The sequence below is a fragment of the Ursus maritimus genome, unplaced genomic scaffold (assembly GCF_017311325.1).
Source record: "Ursus maritimus isolate PB19 unplaced genomic scaffold, ASM1731132v1 scaffold_8, whole genome shotgun sequence".
Classification (NCBI taxonomy): Eukaryota; Metazoa; Chordata; class Mammalia; order Carnivora; family Ursidae; genus Ursus; species Ursus maritimus.
The window spans coordinates 22,791,810-22,810,669 of record NW_024426996.1 but is presented as its reverse complement, the minus strand read 5'-3'; the positions used below and the strand labels follow the sequence as shown (position 1 = coordinate 22,810,669).

Below are 18,860 nucleotides of genomic sequence, written 5' to 3'. Positions count from 1 at the left end.
TTTTTTATGCACTATTCTCTCTTCTTCTTTTGGGACTCAGGTACCACAAATATTAGACCTTTTGCTATTGCCCCACAAGTCCCTGAAGCTCTGTTCAGAATGGATAATTTCTATCTTCATTCTGCAAGTGATCTTAATTTCAAATATAGTTTTTAGTTCCAAAATTTCCATTCAGTTGGTTTTTTGTTTTTATTAATTTTTCTTAAAGATTTTATTTATTTGAGAGAGGGAGACAGCGAGAGAGAGAGCGAGCGCACGCATGAACAGTGGGGAGAGGGAGAAGCAGGCTCCCTGCTGAGCAGGGAGTCCAACATGGGGCTCCATCCCAGGACATGGGATCATGACCTGAGCCAAAGCCAGATGCTTAACTGACTGAGCCACCCAGGCACCCATTTGTTTTTAGATTTTATTTATTTGAGAAAGAGAGCGAGAATGAGTGGTGGAGGGGCAGAGGGAGAGAATCTCAAGCAGACTGTACTGAGCAGAGAGCCTGACGTGGGGCTTGATCTCAAAACCCTGAGATCATGACCTGAACCAAAATCAAGAGTCAGATGCTTAACCGACTGAGCCAAGGGGTCCCCCATTTGGTTTTTTTAGTGTCTATTTCTTTGCCAAGAACTTGTCTTGACTTCAAGAGTGTTTACTCTTACCATGAAGGAAGGTTATAAAAGCTATTTTAAGGGCTTTGGTAATCCCAGCACTGGGGTTCTCTCAGGGTTAGCACCTGCTGGGCTTCCCCTGAGAGTTGCTCATGTTTTACTGTTTGTGGTTTTTGTTTTTTTATATTGGGTGATTTTGAATTGTATTCTGAACATTTGGGGTATTATGTTGTGAGACCCTGAGTTCTGTTAAAATCCTCTACAGAATGGTGATTTTTTGTTTTTGCTTTAGCAAGAAGACTCTAGCTTCGGACTACAAGTTCTATCCCACCTTTGGGATAGGTTCCAATGTCACTTCTGTTTTCAGAGCCTTTGCTGTGTTGTACAGGTCTGTCCCAAACATGCACGGTTCAGAGGCTAGTCTGGGACTTGAGTAGTTGCTTCTATCATAGTTCACTTCTCAAAGCCTTTGCTGTGCTGCTTTGGGTCTGTCCTATACACATGCAGCTTGAGTCTGACCTAGGCCTTATGTCAGTTCGTACACAGAATTCGAGCATCTTCTTTCCAGCTTTCTCCTGTCCAGTATTTTTCCCACATTCTCTGGCTCCCAGCAGCCCCTTTGCCTGGGCCTCTGGCTGGAAAGACAAGTTCTCATGATTATAGCAGCCTGTGCTGCTATGCTGTTCTGCATGACCCTCAATAAAAGAGAAAGAAGAAATAGTAGGGATTCCCCTCACACTCTTTGGGCCAGTGCCTCTGACCAGAAAGGTTTTTCTTTTGGGTTTTTCAGTGCCTGCGCCATCACTGCAGAGTGCAGCTCAGGGACTGGAGCTACTCTTGGGAATCAGGGCTTGGGGAAGAAAAAGGGACAGTTCCCCACATTCTTGAGTTCACATAGGCCCCTTTTCTGGTCTTCTTGTTTTAAAGGCAGGGCTTTTCTCAGAGTTTGCCATACCCTGTGTGCAATTCTGCACTGGTCAGAGCAAGAGCATAAAAGGAGGAGGCAGGAAACTAACCCCCATTCTGGGTCATACTTCACATTTGGCTCCCTGCCCCAACACACTGTCATACTTAACTTGACAGAGCCCCCGTGAGAGTCCAGGGATGTTAGTTGTGTCAAGTGGGGAGGGAGGCTGTAGTGGCTGTATGCCATCTTGGCCAATGCCAGTGTCAAGAGTTCCTCGCTCTTCTCCCTCCCCAGGATGTACCAGGAGGGAGACAACTGTGGCAGATTTGCATTTTAGAACAGTCTCTGGCAGCTGGGGAGGTAGACTGGAGGAAGAGGTGGTCGTTGGGAGGCCATTATAGGAAAGTGATGATACCTGTATAAGGGCAGTTGCAATAGGAGCCATGACAAACAGATGGATTTAAAAAAAAAAAGGGGGGGGGTGGGGAGAGCAAAGTGGACAGAACCTGGGGACAGATTAGACATGAAGCATGGTAGAGAGAAGAGGGTCAAGGCCGCCTCTTGAGTTACTGGCCTAGATGGCTGTCCTAACTGAAATAGGGAAAACAGGGAGTCATTCAGGGAGGGAGGATGATGGGCTTAGTTGAATTTAAAGAAATTCAGTATTGTTTCTTGTGTGTCAGAGATTCCTGATACCCAGAACCAAGAGACCATGCTAAGTAAATAGGACAACTTTCTGATCACAAGCCTTCCTGAGAGGAAATGAATGATAAAGAACCACTCTTAACAGAGAATGTACCAGAGAATATTTGAAATGGCAGTTGAGTCCCCAAGATCTTTTTGTTTTGCTCAGGTCACCCAGCATGGGGTAGAGGTTTGATCCCATTTCTGTCACTGGGACAAAAATCACCCCGATTCACTCCTGGATGAAATTCAGCTGAGAAAACAACCATGTGCTACTGCCTAGATCCTCCCATTTAAAACCAAAGAAAGAAAGAAACAACAACAAAGCCTATGGCTGAAATATCTTTATCTTTCTCAATTTTACTAGCAGGAGCCTAAATTCCACTCTGCCCCTAAACTTCAGCCACACGGCTAGGAGTCCCAAATTACTCTTACTTGAGATGAAGATGGTCCACCAGCAGAGGTCAACCGTGTTAGTGACGTGATTGGCAATACTGTCAGCACAAATCCTTGAGCAGAAGGCAAAGTAGTGTTGCCACATAGGGGAGATTTTAAGTATTCCCCTGGAAGCGTCACCCTACAATGTGCAGTGGTGTGTTGTTCAGACTGTTGCCAAATCAATGATAGCACAAAAAGTAATAATAATGCAAATGTATATAATACTTTTATATTTCCCAGAATACTTGCGCAAGCTTTATTGTATTTGAGCCTCATAACATTCCTATAAGTTATTTTGTAGTGATCAAAAGCCTGACCCCTGGAGCCAGATGACTTGGCTCTGGTAAGTTAAATAACCTCTGTCCACCTTACTTTTCTCATTAGTAAAACCAGGATAATAATAGTACCTATCTCATCAGATTGTTTTGAGTAGTAATCGAATAGTAGAACACTTAAATAGTGCTTGGCACAGAGAAGCAGCTTAATATTTAAACATTATTAGCTTTAGGCAGGTATTATTATCCCCTTGCTCTGAGAAAGCAGAGGCACAAAAGGTTGGGTGGCTTGGCCTGATGGTGAGTTTTCCGTCAGAGCCTCGGCTCCTGATTCCTGGAGCAGTGAAGAATGGAGAAGGGGCCCAGCAGGGTTGCTGCAAGCAGATGGTGAAGTGGGAGGGGAAGGTCTGTTAAACTATATTTAGAGAAAGAACCCTTATAAATAGCATCTCACACACGGTGACGTACCAGTTTACACCCGTTGAGAAGTTAAGGGAATAAATGTCAATGACTTTGTAAATTAAGTAGCTCCTGAGAGACTAGTATGTTACTAAAACAAGCCCCTCCAAAAAGACCTCTATTGTCTCTCCCACAGTGAATTCTGCAAATAGAAGTTGGTAGGGTTTTTTTTTGTTTTTTTTTTTTTTTGGAGAGGTCTGCCTGGCAGAGAAATGGTTGTTTGGTACAGCCAACTTTCCTTTAACTGCATTTTTAAAAGCCATATTTCCATAATTTAAAAGCTTAGAAAAATTTTTTAAAAAATCAAATGCCATCCAAATATGCACCGTTTGGGCCAGGTGTGACTGATGCTCAGTATCTTACACATCCCAGCCTGGCCACATGTGCTAATATATCACATTACAGCCCAGCAAAGGGCTTTCAGAAATCAGAACGCCGCGAAGTGGGTACTGGTTCATCACACAGGATCCTCCCTGCATCACTCCCAGACACTTTCATCTCATTTCATTCCTCCTTACACCATGAAACCCCCCATACACACATCAGCTCCCGTACAGAGAGGCTTGCCGCTCTGCCCAGCATTGGTGCCTTTGAGAACCAAAACAAGGTATGGTGCAGAGGACAGACAGAGGATTAGACTGAGCCTGGTCCCCAGCTGCTGTTCAGCTATGTCACATTCTTGGCCCGGGGCTCGCCCACCAGGCCATGCTTGCTTGGTAGCTACCCTTTTGGTGCTGCTGGCCTATGTCAGAGCCCAAGAGCACTGGTGAGCTGAGTTCAGCAGAAACCCAGCCCAACGCGTGAGGGCAGACTTCTCCTAACTGGTCTCTGCTCATCTGCAGATTCAAAATCAGCATACCTGTCCCTTAAAATACCACCTTCTGAGGCCATGATGAGGATTTTTTTTAATGATACCAATTAAAATTATTAATAGAAGCGCTTTGAGTTCCAGAACCGATGACACAATGTTAGTTTCCAAAGAAGTCATAGTTGTAGGAATGAAAAAACATGAGGCCATTACCTTCTTTCCTTACTACTAGTTTTTTCAAAGACTTTTCTAGAAAGTACTCAAGATGTGAGGGTGAAATGGATCCCACAACATCTGAATAATCAGAGCCCTTTTCGTGAGGTTGGAGTATAGCAGTGTTGCTGCGTAGTCACCTGCCTCTTTGCATTTGGTATAACTGGTGTTCTATGAGAAGGTGCCATCCAGTGACAATGAGAGTGGTGAGCCCGGGAAATGCAGCCTGTAAGTCCTGGGCTGACTTCATGCAGAGGTCAGCCTCTCTCAGTGTCTATCTGAAAAGCAGCAGTAATGACATTTGACTTCTCTTAACCCTGTCCAGCAGGAATATTGGAAGATGTAAGAGCAGGCAGTGTTTTTTTTCCTACTGCTTTCTATCCATATCTCCTTGCTTTTCTCTTCATAGGAACGGGTATCACCGTGCGGGCTCATCAGACCCTGCTGGGTGTCTGAAGCCCCTTAACTGGTTGTGTAGCAGGCAAATACCAGAGCTGCCAGCCAGAACTGGTGGGGTTCTTTTTTGGAAAACAAGTTTTCCAGGGGAACATACGTTAAATGAAACAATCTTCTCTCCCACCTGAATTTTTCTGGGTCAGACTCCTCTGCTGGGGAGTAATATAAGCTGTACAGCTTTCTCCACTACTAAAATTATCCTTGATTGACTTTGTCTTAACTAAACAGCTTGAGGAAAGCCAAAGATGAAAAGCTGTGATGACACAGTGCAGCAGATAGGAATATTTTAGTCACCCTTTAGCCTTTGGGATTAGGCAAGTCAAGAAGACAAGTTGTCACCATGAAAGCCAGAATTTGGACATTTAAAGGACATTATGAACCTTACTTAGACTGGAAGATTGGAGTACCTCTGATGGCCCAGCTTCAAGATGGGCGCATCATGGAGAAAGAAATATTTCCCCATATCACTGTGATTACTGCATTTTCTGGTGATGTTGAACAGTACAGAAAGTCCTCAGGACCCTTCAAGTCTGTTAGTCAAATTTTTTTCTATTTTTCTGCTTTCTTTTCCTTTCTCTAAAAATGAAGATTTACTCTAACATCGAAAAATTGTGATCAGTTTTTACCAAGTTTCCAATCGAAGTCATATGGCTTGCTTTTTATATGTATGCATAAAAAAATCTTTTTGAGCTGGAACCCTTTTAGTGGTTAAAGAAATAGGTTTTAACCAAAAAAAAGATTATGTCCTTTCTCTGTCTGGCTACATTAGGCTAAGAGAAAAACAAAAGACTAATTTAAAAATCACAGTTTAATTTCTCTTGTAGCAAAGTAGTAGACATTTAATATAAATGTAGTCAAAATTGAAACCACTAAGACCCGTACTTTATTCTTTCAGTTAAATATATTGGATATTTGTGTAATTGTCTTATATGTATAGAAATTTGCAAAAAAGATGGCAAATTATATAGCTCAGGCAACTGGAGACTGTGGAGTGCAGTGGAAAAATCATGAGGCTTCTGATAAAGGTCTCAGTGAACATTCACAAGGGTAAATTGTACAAGGTAGTTAGTTGCTAAAAATCAGGCTGACTTGAGTTCAGGGCAGCCCCACGTAATGGTACATGCATCTTGGCCCATCACCTCGCCTAAGTCTGCTTCTTCACTTTGTGTATGTGGATAAAATAGTATCTACTGCACTACTGTTGGGATGACTAAATGAGATAATCCACCTAGAGTTTCTGGCACACAGTAACTGCTGTAGTTAATGGTAATTCAGCTCTCTGACCTTGGGCAGGTCCCTTAATTCCTTCGACTCTAGGCTTCTCTACTTGTAAAACAAGAAATATTTACCCTACTTGCCTATGGTATTGTTGTGAGGATCAAAAGAGCATGTCTTGAAAAGCCTTTCAAAAGTGAGTTAACAAGCCAATTCGGAAGGCAGAGCTGTATGTAGCATGACGATTGGGAAATCTTATGAGGTGCTGGGTAGTCAAGTGTTGGCCTGTGGGGACTGCATAGATTCAGAGAAAGGCAGTTGTAGACCTTCACGGAAAGGAAAGAATATTGTGGCCTAATGTTGAGGGGCAGTCCATACAGAGTAGGGGACCTTCAGCTGAGCCTTGAAAAAACAGGATGTGGCTGGGAGAAGTCAATTCTCCTGCCATTAACAGCTCCACTGGCTAACCTCTGTTATGTGTCTCCTCTGTGAATACAGGCCGAGCTCATTGGAAGTCTCACCCACAAGCTTGAGACCCTCCAGGAAGCGAAAGGGAGTCTGCTGATGGACATCAAGCTCAATAATGCCTTGGGGGAAGAGGTGGAGGCTTTGATCAGTGAACTCTGCAAGCCCAATGAATTTGACAAGTACAAGATGTTCATTGGGGACTTGGACAAGGTGGTAAACCTGCTGCTCTCCCTCTCAGGGCGCCTGGCCCGTGTGGAGAATGTCCTGAGTGGGCTTGGTGAGGATGCCAGTAACGAAGAAAGGGTAGGTGGCTTAGCGATTTAGTTCAACAGTTTTTCCCACTGAAGCCACGTACACAGAGGGGTGTAATTAAACACAATCCCTTTTCTGGAGAAGACTGCGATCTCTTTGGAACCGAGAGTCCAATATAGAGGTTATCAGGAAACACAGAAGAAGGCATCTTGCATGCCAAGAGGTAATGCTGACACTTCAGGCTCAGGGAATACTTAGGAAAGTGAAAACACAGGTGCCAGAGTTTCTTTCCTTCCTTTCTATCCCAGGAAAAAGAATAGACAACAGCATGGTGGGGGCTGACATTAGAAAAAGAGAGAGGGACAAAAAAGCGTTGGGACTGAGGACAGGGCGCAGGAATGTGGGCTCAGGCTCCAGTGTGGGGCTGCAGGTCCTCGGTGAGGATGCACTCAGGTGTCTCCACTGCGCCCTCTGCTGGAAGGAAGGACAGGCAGTAACAGTGGCGGCAACTCTGGCTAACATTGAAGTTCTCCATCTTTGGCTGGCACAGTGGGCTTACACACTTTACTTGCGGGCTCATTGAATCCTCACAACAAGCCAGAAAGTGATAGAGCTAGGATATGATGGGTCCTGCTGCAGATCCCACATTTTATTCACTAGGTTGAACTTAATTCCATAGCTACAGTGCGTTCTTCACCTACTCATCTTTTTTTAAGAAGACTGTATTTATTTATTTGAGAGCTAGAACAAGCAGGGAGAGGGGAAGAGGGAGAGGGAGAAGCAGGCTCCCCGTTGAGCGGGCAACCTGACGTGGGGCTTGATCCTGGACCCTGAGATAATGACCTGAGCCTAAGGCAGACATTTAACTGACTGAGCCACCCAGGAGCCCCCACCTACTCGTCTTTACAGCAAATATTTACTGGGTATCTAATGTATGCCCCTAGGCTCATGGGATACAACTGGGAACAAAGCAGACAGATCCCTGCCCCCAGGGAACTTATCAAGAGAAGTCAGACAATCAACAGAGCTGTAACTATCGTACATATATATTTATGCTAGAAGGTGATAAGCACTCCAGCCATCAAGAGGCTTCTTTGCTTTCTGATTCCTTCTATCTACAGCTCTCTCTTTCAGTGCTATCAGGGATTTCCCAATTATTTCTCCTATACATTAAAAGGGAAGATGTCTTTTTTTCCAAATAGAAAAGTCTAGATGGTATTAAGAAAGTGACTGAGCATACAAGAACTTTCTGCAGTTGCACCCCACTTCCTGCGAGTGCCCTCCTCATGAGGATGTGCTGAGCCTTAGGTTCCTTATCTAGAAATCACCCAGTAGTGCCTGCCTCAAAAACGTCATCCTTTCCTCCTTCCTTCCACTCAACAAAGAAGCACCTGTCAAATATCCAGTGCTGTGCATGCTAGGGATGAACACCGACTAAAACGCAGGCCCCGCCCTCAAGGAACTCAGTGTATAAAAAGGAAAACCAGTGTGGAAGCAGCAAGTGCATCCAATATGCCACCGCACAGCGATAAACTCAGCCACGAACACTTCTCAGGTGTTGGGGGAGCCCAGGAAAGATTTGGCACAAAGGACACTTGAACAGGGTATAGAAGAATTTCTTAATTCCACATGGATTAAGAGGGGAGGGCTTCACCATTTAGAGGGAATGTCAGGGACAAAGTCAAGAAAGACCATGGCATGTTCTACAACCATACATATGTGACTGGTATGTCTAAAACAGAGTGACTGCTTGGTTTTTAAAAATTGCAGATTGCAGGAAATATTAGAAAAGTGTGTAGTCAGGGAACAGACAGGAAATAGAGGGCTTAATCAACAAGGGTAAGTAGAGAAAGTTCAATGAAGGTGTGGGAAGGAGTAAGAAAGACCAAGAAGGGTTAAAGAAGCCTCCCTGTTCCCCCAGGGTTAAAAGCACTTGGAGGAGGAGGAGAGTCCTTATCAGAACTCTGTGTCTGTCCTACAGCACTGAGGCCTTGGTGAGCTAATGTAGCCCCCTCTACCTGGCAAGGAAGGAGCCAGGGATAAATGCCCCAAGTTCTTTCTTTTCTTTCCTTCCCCTCCCTCCTTCCTACCCACCTGCCATGACTCCTGTTAGCCAGGCCCAGAGGGAAGGGAGCCCTGTTGGTGCAGCCTGCACCATTCAGCTTCCTTAGACACAGAGCAAGGCTGAGAAAAGTGGATCTGGAGGGCCAAGCAATATTCAACACAGAAAATAGTCATAAATACCTTGTGGGTCATACTTTATAGACTTAGGACTTTAGCCGGAAAGCCAGGAAGAGCCATAAACTAATTTTATGACCTAATCAGCCTGGGGAGGAGTGAGACTTATGCTCAGAGTCTAGCCAGAAGGAGTTAAGCTGTTCATTTAGGCTGCTGTCATGGGAATAGAGACTAGGGAGTGAGAGAATGAGTTTGAATTAGCAAGGCATGCTAGATGAGGGGAAGGGGAAAGCGGAAACTAACTTTACGTTTCCTGTTTGGCCACTGGGATGGATACCACAGGTATGTGAGAGAAGGAACACTGGAACAGTTTTAGTTAGGGGAAGAGGAGCTGTTCCAGAACTAAACTCACCTCAACATTTAAACGTACACACACCCTTGAATACAAATATGTGCTTGCTCACATGCAAAATACATCCATATTAGTTTTTATAATCATTAGTCTTAAGAAACTGAAAAGTATAAATAGAAAAGAAGAAAGGAAGAATAAGTGGTTCAACAAATGCCAAAGGTAGGATAAAGGTCATGGGGCATGAGGGGGATGGGAGAGTGTCTATCAGGCTTCAACTGAATCTCTAATTTCTGTTTCTAATCTGAAGAAAATATGATAAACGCTCCTGTTAAGAATTGGCACAGTTAACAATGGGTACACAGGTATTATACTATTCTCTATACGTATCTAATGGGTAAAATATTTCCTAATTTTTTAAAGGTGAGGAAGAGGTTTTTACTTTTTAACTTCTCTACAGTATTTTGAAAGGTTTCGTCATTCACATTCAGTCCCTAAAGGTTTTTTTGGTGTTTTTTTTTTTTTTTTTTTTTTTTTAGTTTTATTCAAATTCCAGTTAGTTAACACAGTGTAATATTAGTTTCAGGTGTACAGTGTAGTGATTCAGCACTTCCATACATCGCCCTGTGCTCATCACAAGTGCTCTCCTTCATCCCATCACCTGTTTAGCCCATCCTGCCATCCACTTCCCCTCTGGTGACCATCAGTTCTCTAGAGTTAAGAGTCTGTTTCTTGGTTTGCCTCTTTCTCTTTTTTTCTCCCTTTGCTTATTTTGTTTCTTAAATTCCACATGAGTGAAATCATATGGTATTTGTCTTTCTCTGACTTATTTTGTTTAGCATAATACTTTCTAGCTCCATCTCTGTCATTGCAAATGGCAAGATTTCATTCATTTTATGGCTAATATTCCGTGTGTGCGTGTGTGTGTGTGTGTGTGTGTGTGTGTGTATGAATGGATAAAGATGTAGTGTGTGTGTATTGATGGACACTTGGGCTGCTGCCATAATTTGGCTCTTGTAGATAATGCTGCTATAAACGTTAAAGTGAGTGTATCCCTAAGGGGTTTTTGTTTTTGAGAGAGAGCAATGTGTGCAAGGGGGTGGGGGAGAGACTTCAGCTGGTGGCAGGGAGAGGGAGAGAGAGAGAGAATCTTAAGCGGGCTCCACACACCAGCGTGGAGCCATACAGGGCTCAATCTCATGACCCTGAGGTCATGACATGAGCCTGAGCTGAAATCAAGTGTTGGACACTTAACATACTGAGCCACCCAGGCACCCCTAAGAGTTTTCTTTTCTTTTTTCTTTTTTTTATTTAAGATTTTATTCTTTTTTTTTTTTTTTAAGATTTTTTATTTATTTATTTGACAGAGAGAGAGACAGCTGGAGAGAGAGGGAACACAAGCAGGGGGAGTGGGAGAGGAAGCAGCAGGCTCCCAGCAGAGCAGGGAGCCCAATGCAGGGCTCGATCCCAGGACCCTGGGATCATGATCTGAGCCAAAGGCAAACGCTTAATGACTGAGCCACCCAGGCGCCCCTAAGATTTTATTTTTAAGCAAGCTCTACACCCAACGTGGGGCTCTAACTCACAACTCCGAGATCAAGAGTTGCATGCTCCACTGACTGAGCCAGCCAGGCGCCCCATATGGTGTGTTTTTCTGATTGGGGGAAGGAAGCCATAAAAATGCAGATATTTGTAAGATAAACCCATAACTTTGTAGCTTTTGCCCTGGGCATTATTATGTAAGATCTAACAGGTTAGTTCAAGGGAAGTTAAGGCAAAGACACGTGGTCTGTGAGCCTTTCATAAGCGTACATAGCCAATTTGTATTGAAATAAGATTAAAGATATACGTCTTGATTAATTCTCATTTTAATGTTTCTCAATCACCTTGACCTTAAAAGTCTAAATCATTAAACATAAAGTGAAAAAAAAAAATTTAATGACATTCATTGTAAGTCAGCGTATTGCTTAAAAAGCCATGTTAAAAATTATTATAAAGCAAATTAGCCCTAAAGATAACACGCTACCTTATTATTGGGTTTGTATAAGAAATGCTTAGAATATGAAATAGCCATCATTGTTAAATAGAATTTCTCTCATGTTAGATTCCTGAAAACTAGAGGCCTGAAAACTAGAAACAGATTTCTTTAGATATGGGAAATATAACATTCCCATTGTTATCTGTGGATCAAGACAGAGGTTCTCAAACTTCAGATGCAGAAGAATCACCTGGAAGGCTTATTAAACCACAGCTTTCTGGGCCGCAAGCTTTAGATTCAGTAGGTGACACAGGGCCTGAAAATTTCCATTTCTAACAAATTTCCAGGAGATGCTGCTCCCGGTGGTCCACACTTTGAGAACTGCTATAAATGTAAATACTTGTAAATACTCAACTCAAGGTAACTTGAAGATTGGCCTTTTTTTCACCCCCTTCAGTTTCTTATCATGGTAAACTACACATAACCTAATATTTGCCTTCTTAGCCATTTTAAAGTGTTCGGTACTGTTAAGTATATTCACATTGTTGTGCAACTGATCTCTTGAACTTTTTCTTCTCGCAAAACTGAAACTTTATCAACTCCATTCACCCCTTCCCCCTAGCTCCTGTCAACCACTGATTCTACTTTGTATCTCTATGCTTTTGACTACTCATACAGGTACACGTAACCTCTAAATACTTCATGTAAGCAGAATCACTGTCCTTTTAAATCTAGAAGCCTCAAGTCAAGCTTTTACCCCAGCCAATTTATTGTAATCTCTCTTAAAGCTGCCGTATAACTTGACAAGTTAGAGAACTATATACATGCAGCAGAAGGGTAATCAAGTGATTTTCAAAAAAGTCAGTCTCCTTACTCTAGAGTGATAACCGAAACAGAAACTTGGGCCTTTCACAGTCCTGGAAAAGGGTCTCCCCACAGGCAGTTTCCTTCCTCTACCTTGCCCTTTGCTGATCTGTTTATTTCGCTCTGGCAGAGGTCTCTCAACGAGAAGAGGAAGGTCCTGGCTGGGCAGCATGAAGATGCCCGGGAGCTCAAGGAGAACCTGGATCGAAGGGAACGTGTGGTGTTGGACATCCTCGCCAATTACCTTTCAGAGGAACAACTCCAGGATTACCAGCATTTTGTGAAAATGAAGTCAACCCTCCTCATTGAGCAGCGAAAGCTGGATGACAAGATCAAGCTAGGCCAGGAACAAGTCAAGTGTCTGCTGGAGAGTCTCCCCTCAGATTTCATTCCCAAGGCAGGGGCCTTGGCTCTGCCCCCAGACCTCGAGAGTGAGATGGCTCCTGCTAGGGGGTGTACTTTAAGTGGTGTTTTCCCAACAGTAACCTCTCCGCTTTAACCTCTTCTAAAAGACCCAACCAAAAGTTCACCCTTTCTCTCAACACTATTTAATCTGAAAACTATTTCAGTACAAACCACCGTTTAAACTCTATGGGTCATTGGGGTTTTTCTGGATAAAAGGAAAAAATTCTATCCAGGAAAAAGCCTGTTTTTTTTTTTCCTTCTCGCCCTAGGTGATTGATCTGAGAGCTTGAATGCTGCTGGGAACCTACCCCTTTCTATTCTCACTTTCTAGTAGAAGGAATATTAATGAAACTGTGAGAACTGATTGGAGGGCATTTGATTGATCATTTAGTTTTTATAACAGGCTGAGGCAACATAGATGAGTGTGTGTCACCCTCAGGAATGTATCCACAGTGGCCTTCCTTGGTTGTGGGCAGTGTGTCCTGACGACAGATACAAGTACTCATTAATGAAGTGTCTGCAACATAAAGCCTTAAAAAGAAAAACACACAGAAGAAAACTGTAAAACCTTGAACACTGTTATTTATATTTTTTAAAATGAAAAAGATCATTATGTTTGTGTGCTAACCACTTATTTGATTCTGTTTTGTGGTGGACGTAGACAATTGCGTTTGAGCTTTGTATTTTGTGAAAACCTTAATGAAGAATTCCAAAGATAGTCACATTGAGTGTGGAGACTTTTATTTTTTTTCTTCAACACTTGGCTTGTTGGTCTTACTTGTACAAACACGAGCAGACCTTCTACACTTGTGTTAAAATTTGTAATGGGGAATCCCAGTTTCCACAGCTGCCAGTCCTCACCACTTTCCTTCTGCAACCAACAGGAACACTACATCTTCCCCAGGAAGAAGTTTTTGTGCAACATGGTTATCACATAATTTCCTAGTGCTTCATGGCATTACCACTGTGCTGGGGAGACATAGCTTAATTTTACTAACAAGGACAACAGCTCTCCAATCTTTATATGAGGAAAGTCAGAAACCAAACCAATTAAAAACTGTATTCATGCTGTCCTCCTTCATGGGATTTGGACTAAATGTAGCCTGTTTTAAGAGATATACTATGAGGCTGTTTTAATGATGCTTTCAAAAAAAAATTTGAGAGAGAGAGAGCACACGAGAGGGGGTAGCATCAGAGGGAGAAGCAGACTCCCCGGTGAGTGGGGAGCCTGTTGCAGGACTCGATCCTGAGACTCCAGGATCATGACCTAAGCCAAAGGCAGTCACCTACCTGACGGAGCCACCCAGGCAACCCCCCCCTTTTTTTTTAAGATTTTATGTTTTAATGATGCTTTTAAAAAAGTTTTCCTAAATTGTTAAGCCTATCAACCACCATTAAAAACAACCTTCTTAATATCTGGACTGATTTTGCACTATCAATCCGAAGTTTGCACGGTGCATCTGAAGATTAGGATTTTGCCTCACAATAATGACTTTTTGGAGGGTACTCTAGAGCCCAAGTTTTAAGCCTATTTAAAGAGACTGGGAGGTGGAAGAAGACTAGGGCCAGTGGCCAGGCTATGCTGATGGCTGCCAGAGATGGCAACAACCTAATACTTACAGCAGATGGCGGATCCTAGGCTTTAGTTTAGTTTTTTGTTGTTTTTACACGTGCTTGACCTATGGCTGGTGGCTACCTCTGCTAATTTGGACTGCAAGTACTACAGAGAATTAAAGTGTAAAATTTGTATGAGACACCAAATGTCCTTTTCTCCCCTAGTACATTTTAATTACTTAATGAACTGTATCTTCAGGTTAAGAACTTCAAAACTACAGTTTTGGTCCCCAATACAGATGTCTTTCGATGAGCTTAGAACCAACAGGCCACCCAGACGTTTCTTGTGAGCAATCAACAAAAGCTGCTGCTTTCCTTTTTGGAGGTTAGACACTGACTCCCATTGGTACAGTAGGACAGCACCTGTTTCCCAGGAATGTTGTCAAAAGCTTCTCTCTTACATCCAGAGGTGTCATTTCCCAGGGACTCAGTGGAACCAGTGGCTGCATCCAGCAGCCACACCACATGGTCATTTTAAGGTAGAGAAAAAACAACGCATCTGACATTTCCTCAGGGTTAGACCAACACGGGAGCCCTAGATCACCTCCACGTGGTAATTAACTGTGTCTCACTGATACTGATTTCTTGCATCAGGTGGGAGCCAGCCAGTAAATGTCTTCAGCTGCTCCCAGTGAAATTCCTCAGGGGGATTCTGGGGCCATGCACATTTCCAACACTCTCCAAAATGATTCTTCTGAAGGATTTGGCTGGGTACACCCTGCAAGTTTTTTCCAATCACTTTTCTAATTTATACATGTCAAAGTAAGTGGCCCTCAGAATAGTAGATGCTGCTGCTTGGCATGACACAAGCACCTGAAAGCACAGGACATGCCTAGGACATCATCCCTTCCTTTGCTACACTGAAATGTTGTTGTTCTGTCGTTAAGTGAAATTAGGGAGGTATCAAGTGTAACTCTGGAAAAATAATTCTTAAGGGATGTGATACTGTAGCAGAACTTGACCTTTGCTTGATGAGAAGAAAACCACTAACTTAATTTTCATTATTTAATTGCCTTTAGCTCAACAGTAAGTCTGTTCTCTATTCCTTATCCTATTTTGCATTCTCTTTCCACTATTAAAAACATCTAGGGGCGCCTGGGTGGCTCAGTTAACTGTCTGCCTTCGGCTCAGGTCACGATCCAAGGGTCCTGGGATCAAGTCCCACATTGGGCTCCATGCTCAGTGGGGAGTTGCTTCTCCAATTTTTAAATGCCTTTAGCTCAACAGTAAGTCTGTTCTCTATTCCTTATCCTATTTTGCATTCTCTTTCCACTATTAAAAACATCTAGGGGCGCCTGGGTGGCTCAGTTAACTGTCTGCCTTCGGCTCAGGTCACGATCCAAGGGTCCTGGGATCAAGTCCCACATTGGGCTCCATGCTCAGTGGGGAGTTGCTTCTCCCTCTCTCTCTCTGCTGCTTCTCCTGCTTGTGCTGTCTCAAATAAATAAAATCTTTAAAAACAAAAAGTAATCATCTACAGTCAGAGCCATCCCTTTTCCTCCCAATATCTTCAGCCAAGATCATAAGCAAATCAACCCTGAGCATGCTGTTGGTCAAGACTTCAAAGATGTTTGTTCACAGTCAATAATTGTCCCTGTGGATGCAATCACTACTGAAATGCCAGGTCCCATCAGAAGTGGTGGGTGTGAGATGGCCTTGCAATAGTCCAAATGCTGATACTCAAGAAACCTGTGAAATTCTAACAAAGGACAAGGTCCTGCAACAAAATTGAGAGGCCTCCAACTTCCTGGACCACTTGAGAAGTTCTGGGCATGTTGCTTCATGCTGGTTGACTCAGGGCTTTCTCCTGCTGTTTTGTTTCTTGTGGTGGCTGCTTAACCCCAAAGAATGCAGGAAGGTTCCACAGTGAAAGTGTCTGAGGTTTTCCAAGAGACACTGTCGAAACCAAACATTTTTTCCTCTGCTCCAGGGGAACGTTTTAGGTTTTGTTTTGCACAAATGGTTTCCAAACTTGAAGATTAGCAAGCATGGATCAACCCCTAAGAATCACAAGCTGTCTTGTTAAAGTGAGGAGTGAGGGCCTTTGAGGCATACAAAAGAGAAATCAGGAGAAACCAGCCTGGTACACCCCAGATTTCCTATTATTCCGTTGTTAATACCAGATCTACAATCACTTCTGAGTGTAAAAGTTAAGATCACAGTTGTTGCTAATATGAGCACTACCTTAAGCTTATATTTTAAGTATCTTTTACCAAGATGTTGGGGTTTTTTTCTGGATACTAGGAAAATGTTGGCTTTTTATTCTTATATGGTTCCAAATTTACTTGTCTTTAATTTTCCACATTATTGGCTTTATTCTATTAGGTTGGAATTTCTCTTTTTCCTTTAGAAGAGCATGGATCTTATCACATTACTGGCAAGAAAAAGGAAGAACTCCAGCCTGAAAGAACTTCTCCGTTCCCAGCAAAGTGTAAAATGATCAGACAAATGTGAAGGGGCTGTTCCACACAGGAATAGCATACTGGGGACAAGGTATTCCTTGTTGCCTTAACTCAGGGATGAAGCATGGGATAAAATGATAAAGGCCATTTTAAAATCAGAAACAAACACATGGACAGTTTTCTTATTCTTATTTCTAAATAAAATTTCACTTTTCTTATGGAAGCTCATTCAGACACTAAACCACAGTTTCTTAAAAATACTGTGCATCAGAATCACAGAAGTGCTTGTTAAAAATGCCCACTGCTAAGGCACCTGGTGGGTCAGTTGGTTAAGCGTCCAACTCCTGATTTCAGCTCAGGCAGTGATCTCATGAGTCATGATGAGATCCAACCCGGCACCGGGCTCCGCGCTTGTTCTGCTTGGGATTCTCTCCCCCCCTCCCCCCACTCATGTGCTCTCTCTCAAATAAATAAATCTTTTAAAAAATGCCTATGGCTGAGACACCACCATAGAGGCTGGGAATCTGCACCTATGTAAGTTTTCTGGGTTGTCCTGAGAGCCACTGATACCATTTGTACACTTTTTATTATTATCACAGAAAGACTAACAAATTTATTTAGTAACAATCCCAGAATTCAAAGCCCTGTCATGTTTACTCATTAACTACACCATTATGACTTAAGATTGTCCCCACTATTTTTGTATCATTCCCACAGTTATGATATGGGTTGCCCCCCCCCACTTTCTCCTAGATCAGCTTTAAATTTGAACAAGCTAAGCACGTATTCAGGCTCAACTGCACTACTTTTCCTCAAAAGGAGTCAACCTATCACACAATGTCAGTAATTTGAAGTCCTGCTATGATATCTGCACTAACCTGAAATCGCAGCTGACCTTTTCAGTGGGGGCCTTTTTCAGATTTCTGTTGCCCCTTCCCAAGTCTCAGGCTACATAGGACAGGTAGAATTTCTCTTGGTGCAGATCTGATAGTCTAGCTTATGACACAAAAATATCAAATTTCAAAACCCTAAAGTCAAAATTATGTAAGAAAAAAAGCTGCAAATGAAGAAACTGGCTCATTTATTCCTATCTCATTCTATAAATTCCTCTCTGATACTGTCATTGGAAAAGCAGCTCTATTTCTTGCTAAAACATCAGTATTGCCACTCCTTGACACAGTGGTTTGAACAGGGTAAGTTTAATACAAAGAATTATTAAACTCCAATGAGTAGCCTATAGGATATAAAGAAAGTTGATTACTCTGAGGAAGAGTACCCAAGGAAAGACGAACTTGGAAAGGGTTCCCCTCCCCAAGGCTGGGGTTCAGACCTCCTTGGAGAACTTAGCCTACCCACAGCAGAAAAGTTTGTTGGTTTACCCAGGCCAGAGCTGGCCTGTCATCCCCGGGCAAGAAGGAAGCAACCCTCCAGAGCGCAAGCTTGGTGCAGCCAGTCAGCAACCAATGGCAAGGATATGCGCAATTCGTGGGGTCCCTGCAGAGGGCGTGGTCACTCAGTGGAAACCCTCTAAGTTGCAGATGATTTGCACAGGGGAGCAGGCGTTGGCAGAATGCCTTCGGGGCACTGATGCAAGAATGTACTCTTCAGGGTGCAGGTTTCTAGTCCACAGGGCTGGGAGATGCTTATCGCCTGCTAAGGCTGCAAGATCATCAAGACAACCCATGGTTGGGGCAGAGCTCCATCGGACATCCCATACCCACACCACTCATACATAAGTCAGCAGCCGTAACAATGAGATAGTCCTTTTCTTCCCACCTGCCCCACCAGCATCATCTAGGTGATGACTGACATCCTTCCCTTTGGGACACTGACAGGTCTTAACATGCCCTCAACTACTAGGGGCCACAAAGAATGAAGAAAGCTGACTGGGCAACCACATAGGTTTGAAAGACAACCAAGAGCTAGGGTAGGGTTGAATGATGAGTTTCATCTCCTATGCAAAATGAGTTTCATCTCCTCTTTGAAGACTGGGAGAAGTGGCTGTTTTATCTGATGCACAGAAACCAACACAGAGAGTTAAGGAAATGAGGAAACAGAGGAATATGTTCCAAATGAAAGAATAAGATAAAACCCTCCAAAAAGACCTTAATGAAATGGGGATAAGTGATTTATGATAAAGAACTCAAAATAACAGTCATAAAGATGATCACTGAGGTCAGGAGAACAATGCATGCACAAACTGAAAATTTCAAAAAAGATAGAAAAAGATAAGAAAACGCCAAACAAAAATCAGAGCTGAGAATAACTTAAGTGAAAATTCAAGAGAGGGGTTCAG

General features: G+C 43.0%; 1 protein-coding gene across 1 annotated transcript in view; it reads left to right on the top strand.

The window, feature by feature from the left end:
• The window catches only part of SHROOM3 (shroom family member 3), a 35,664-nt gene extending 22,407 nt beyond the window's left edge, over positions 1-13,257 (top strand). The window contains exons 6-7 of the mRNA XM_040625323.1: positions 6,553-6,825; positions 12,274-13,257. Coding sequence (XP_040481257.1) covers positions 6,553-6,825; positions 12,274-12,642 — 642 coding nt within the window. The 3' untranslated portion in view covers positions 12,643-13,257. The remainder of the gene's footprint in view (positions 1-6,552; positions 6,826-12,273) is intronic.
• The last annotated feature ends 5,603 nt before the right edge of the window (positions 13,258-18,860 follow it).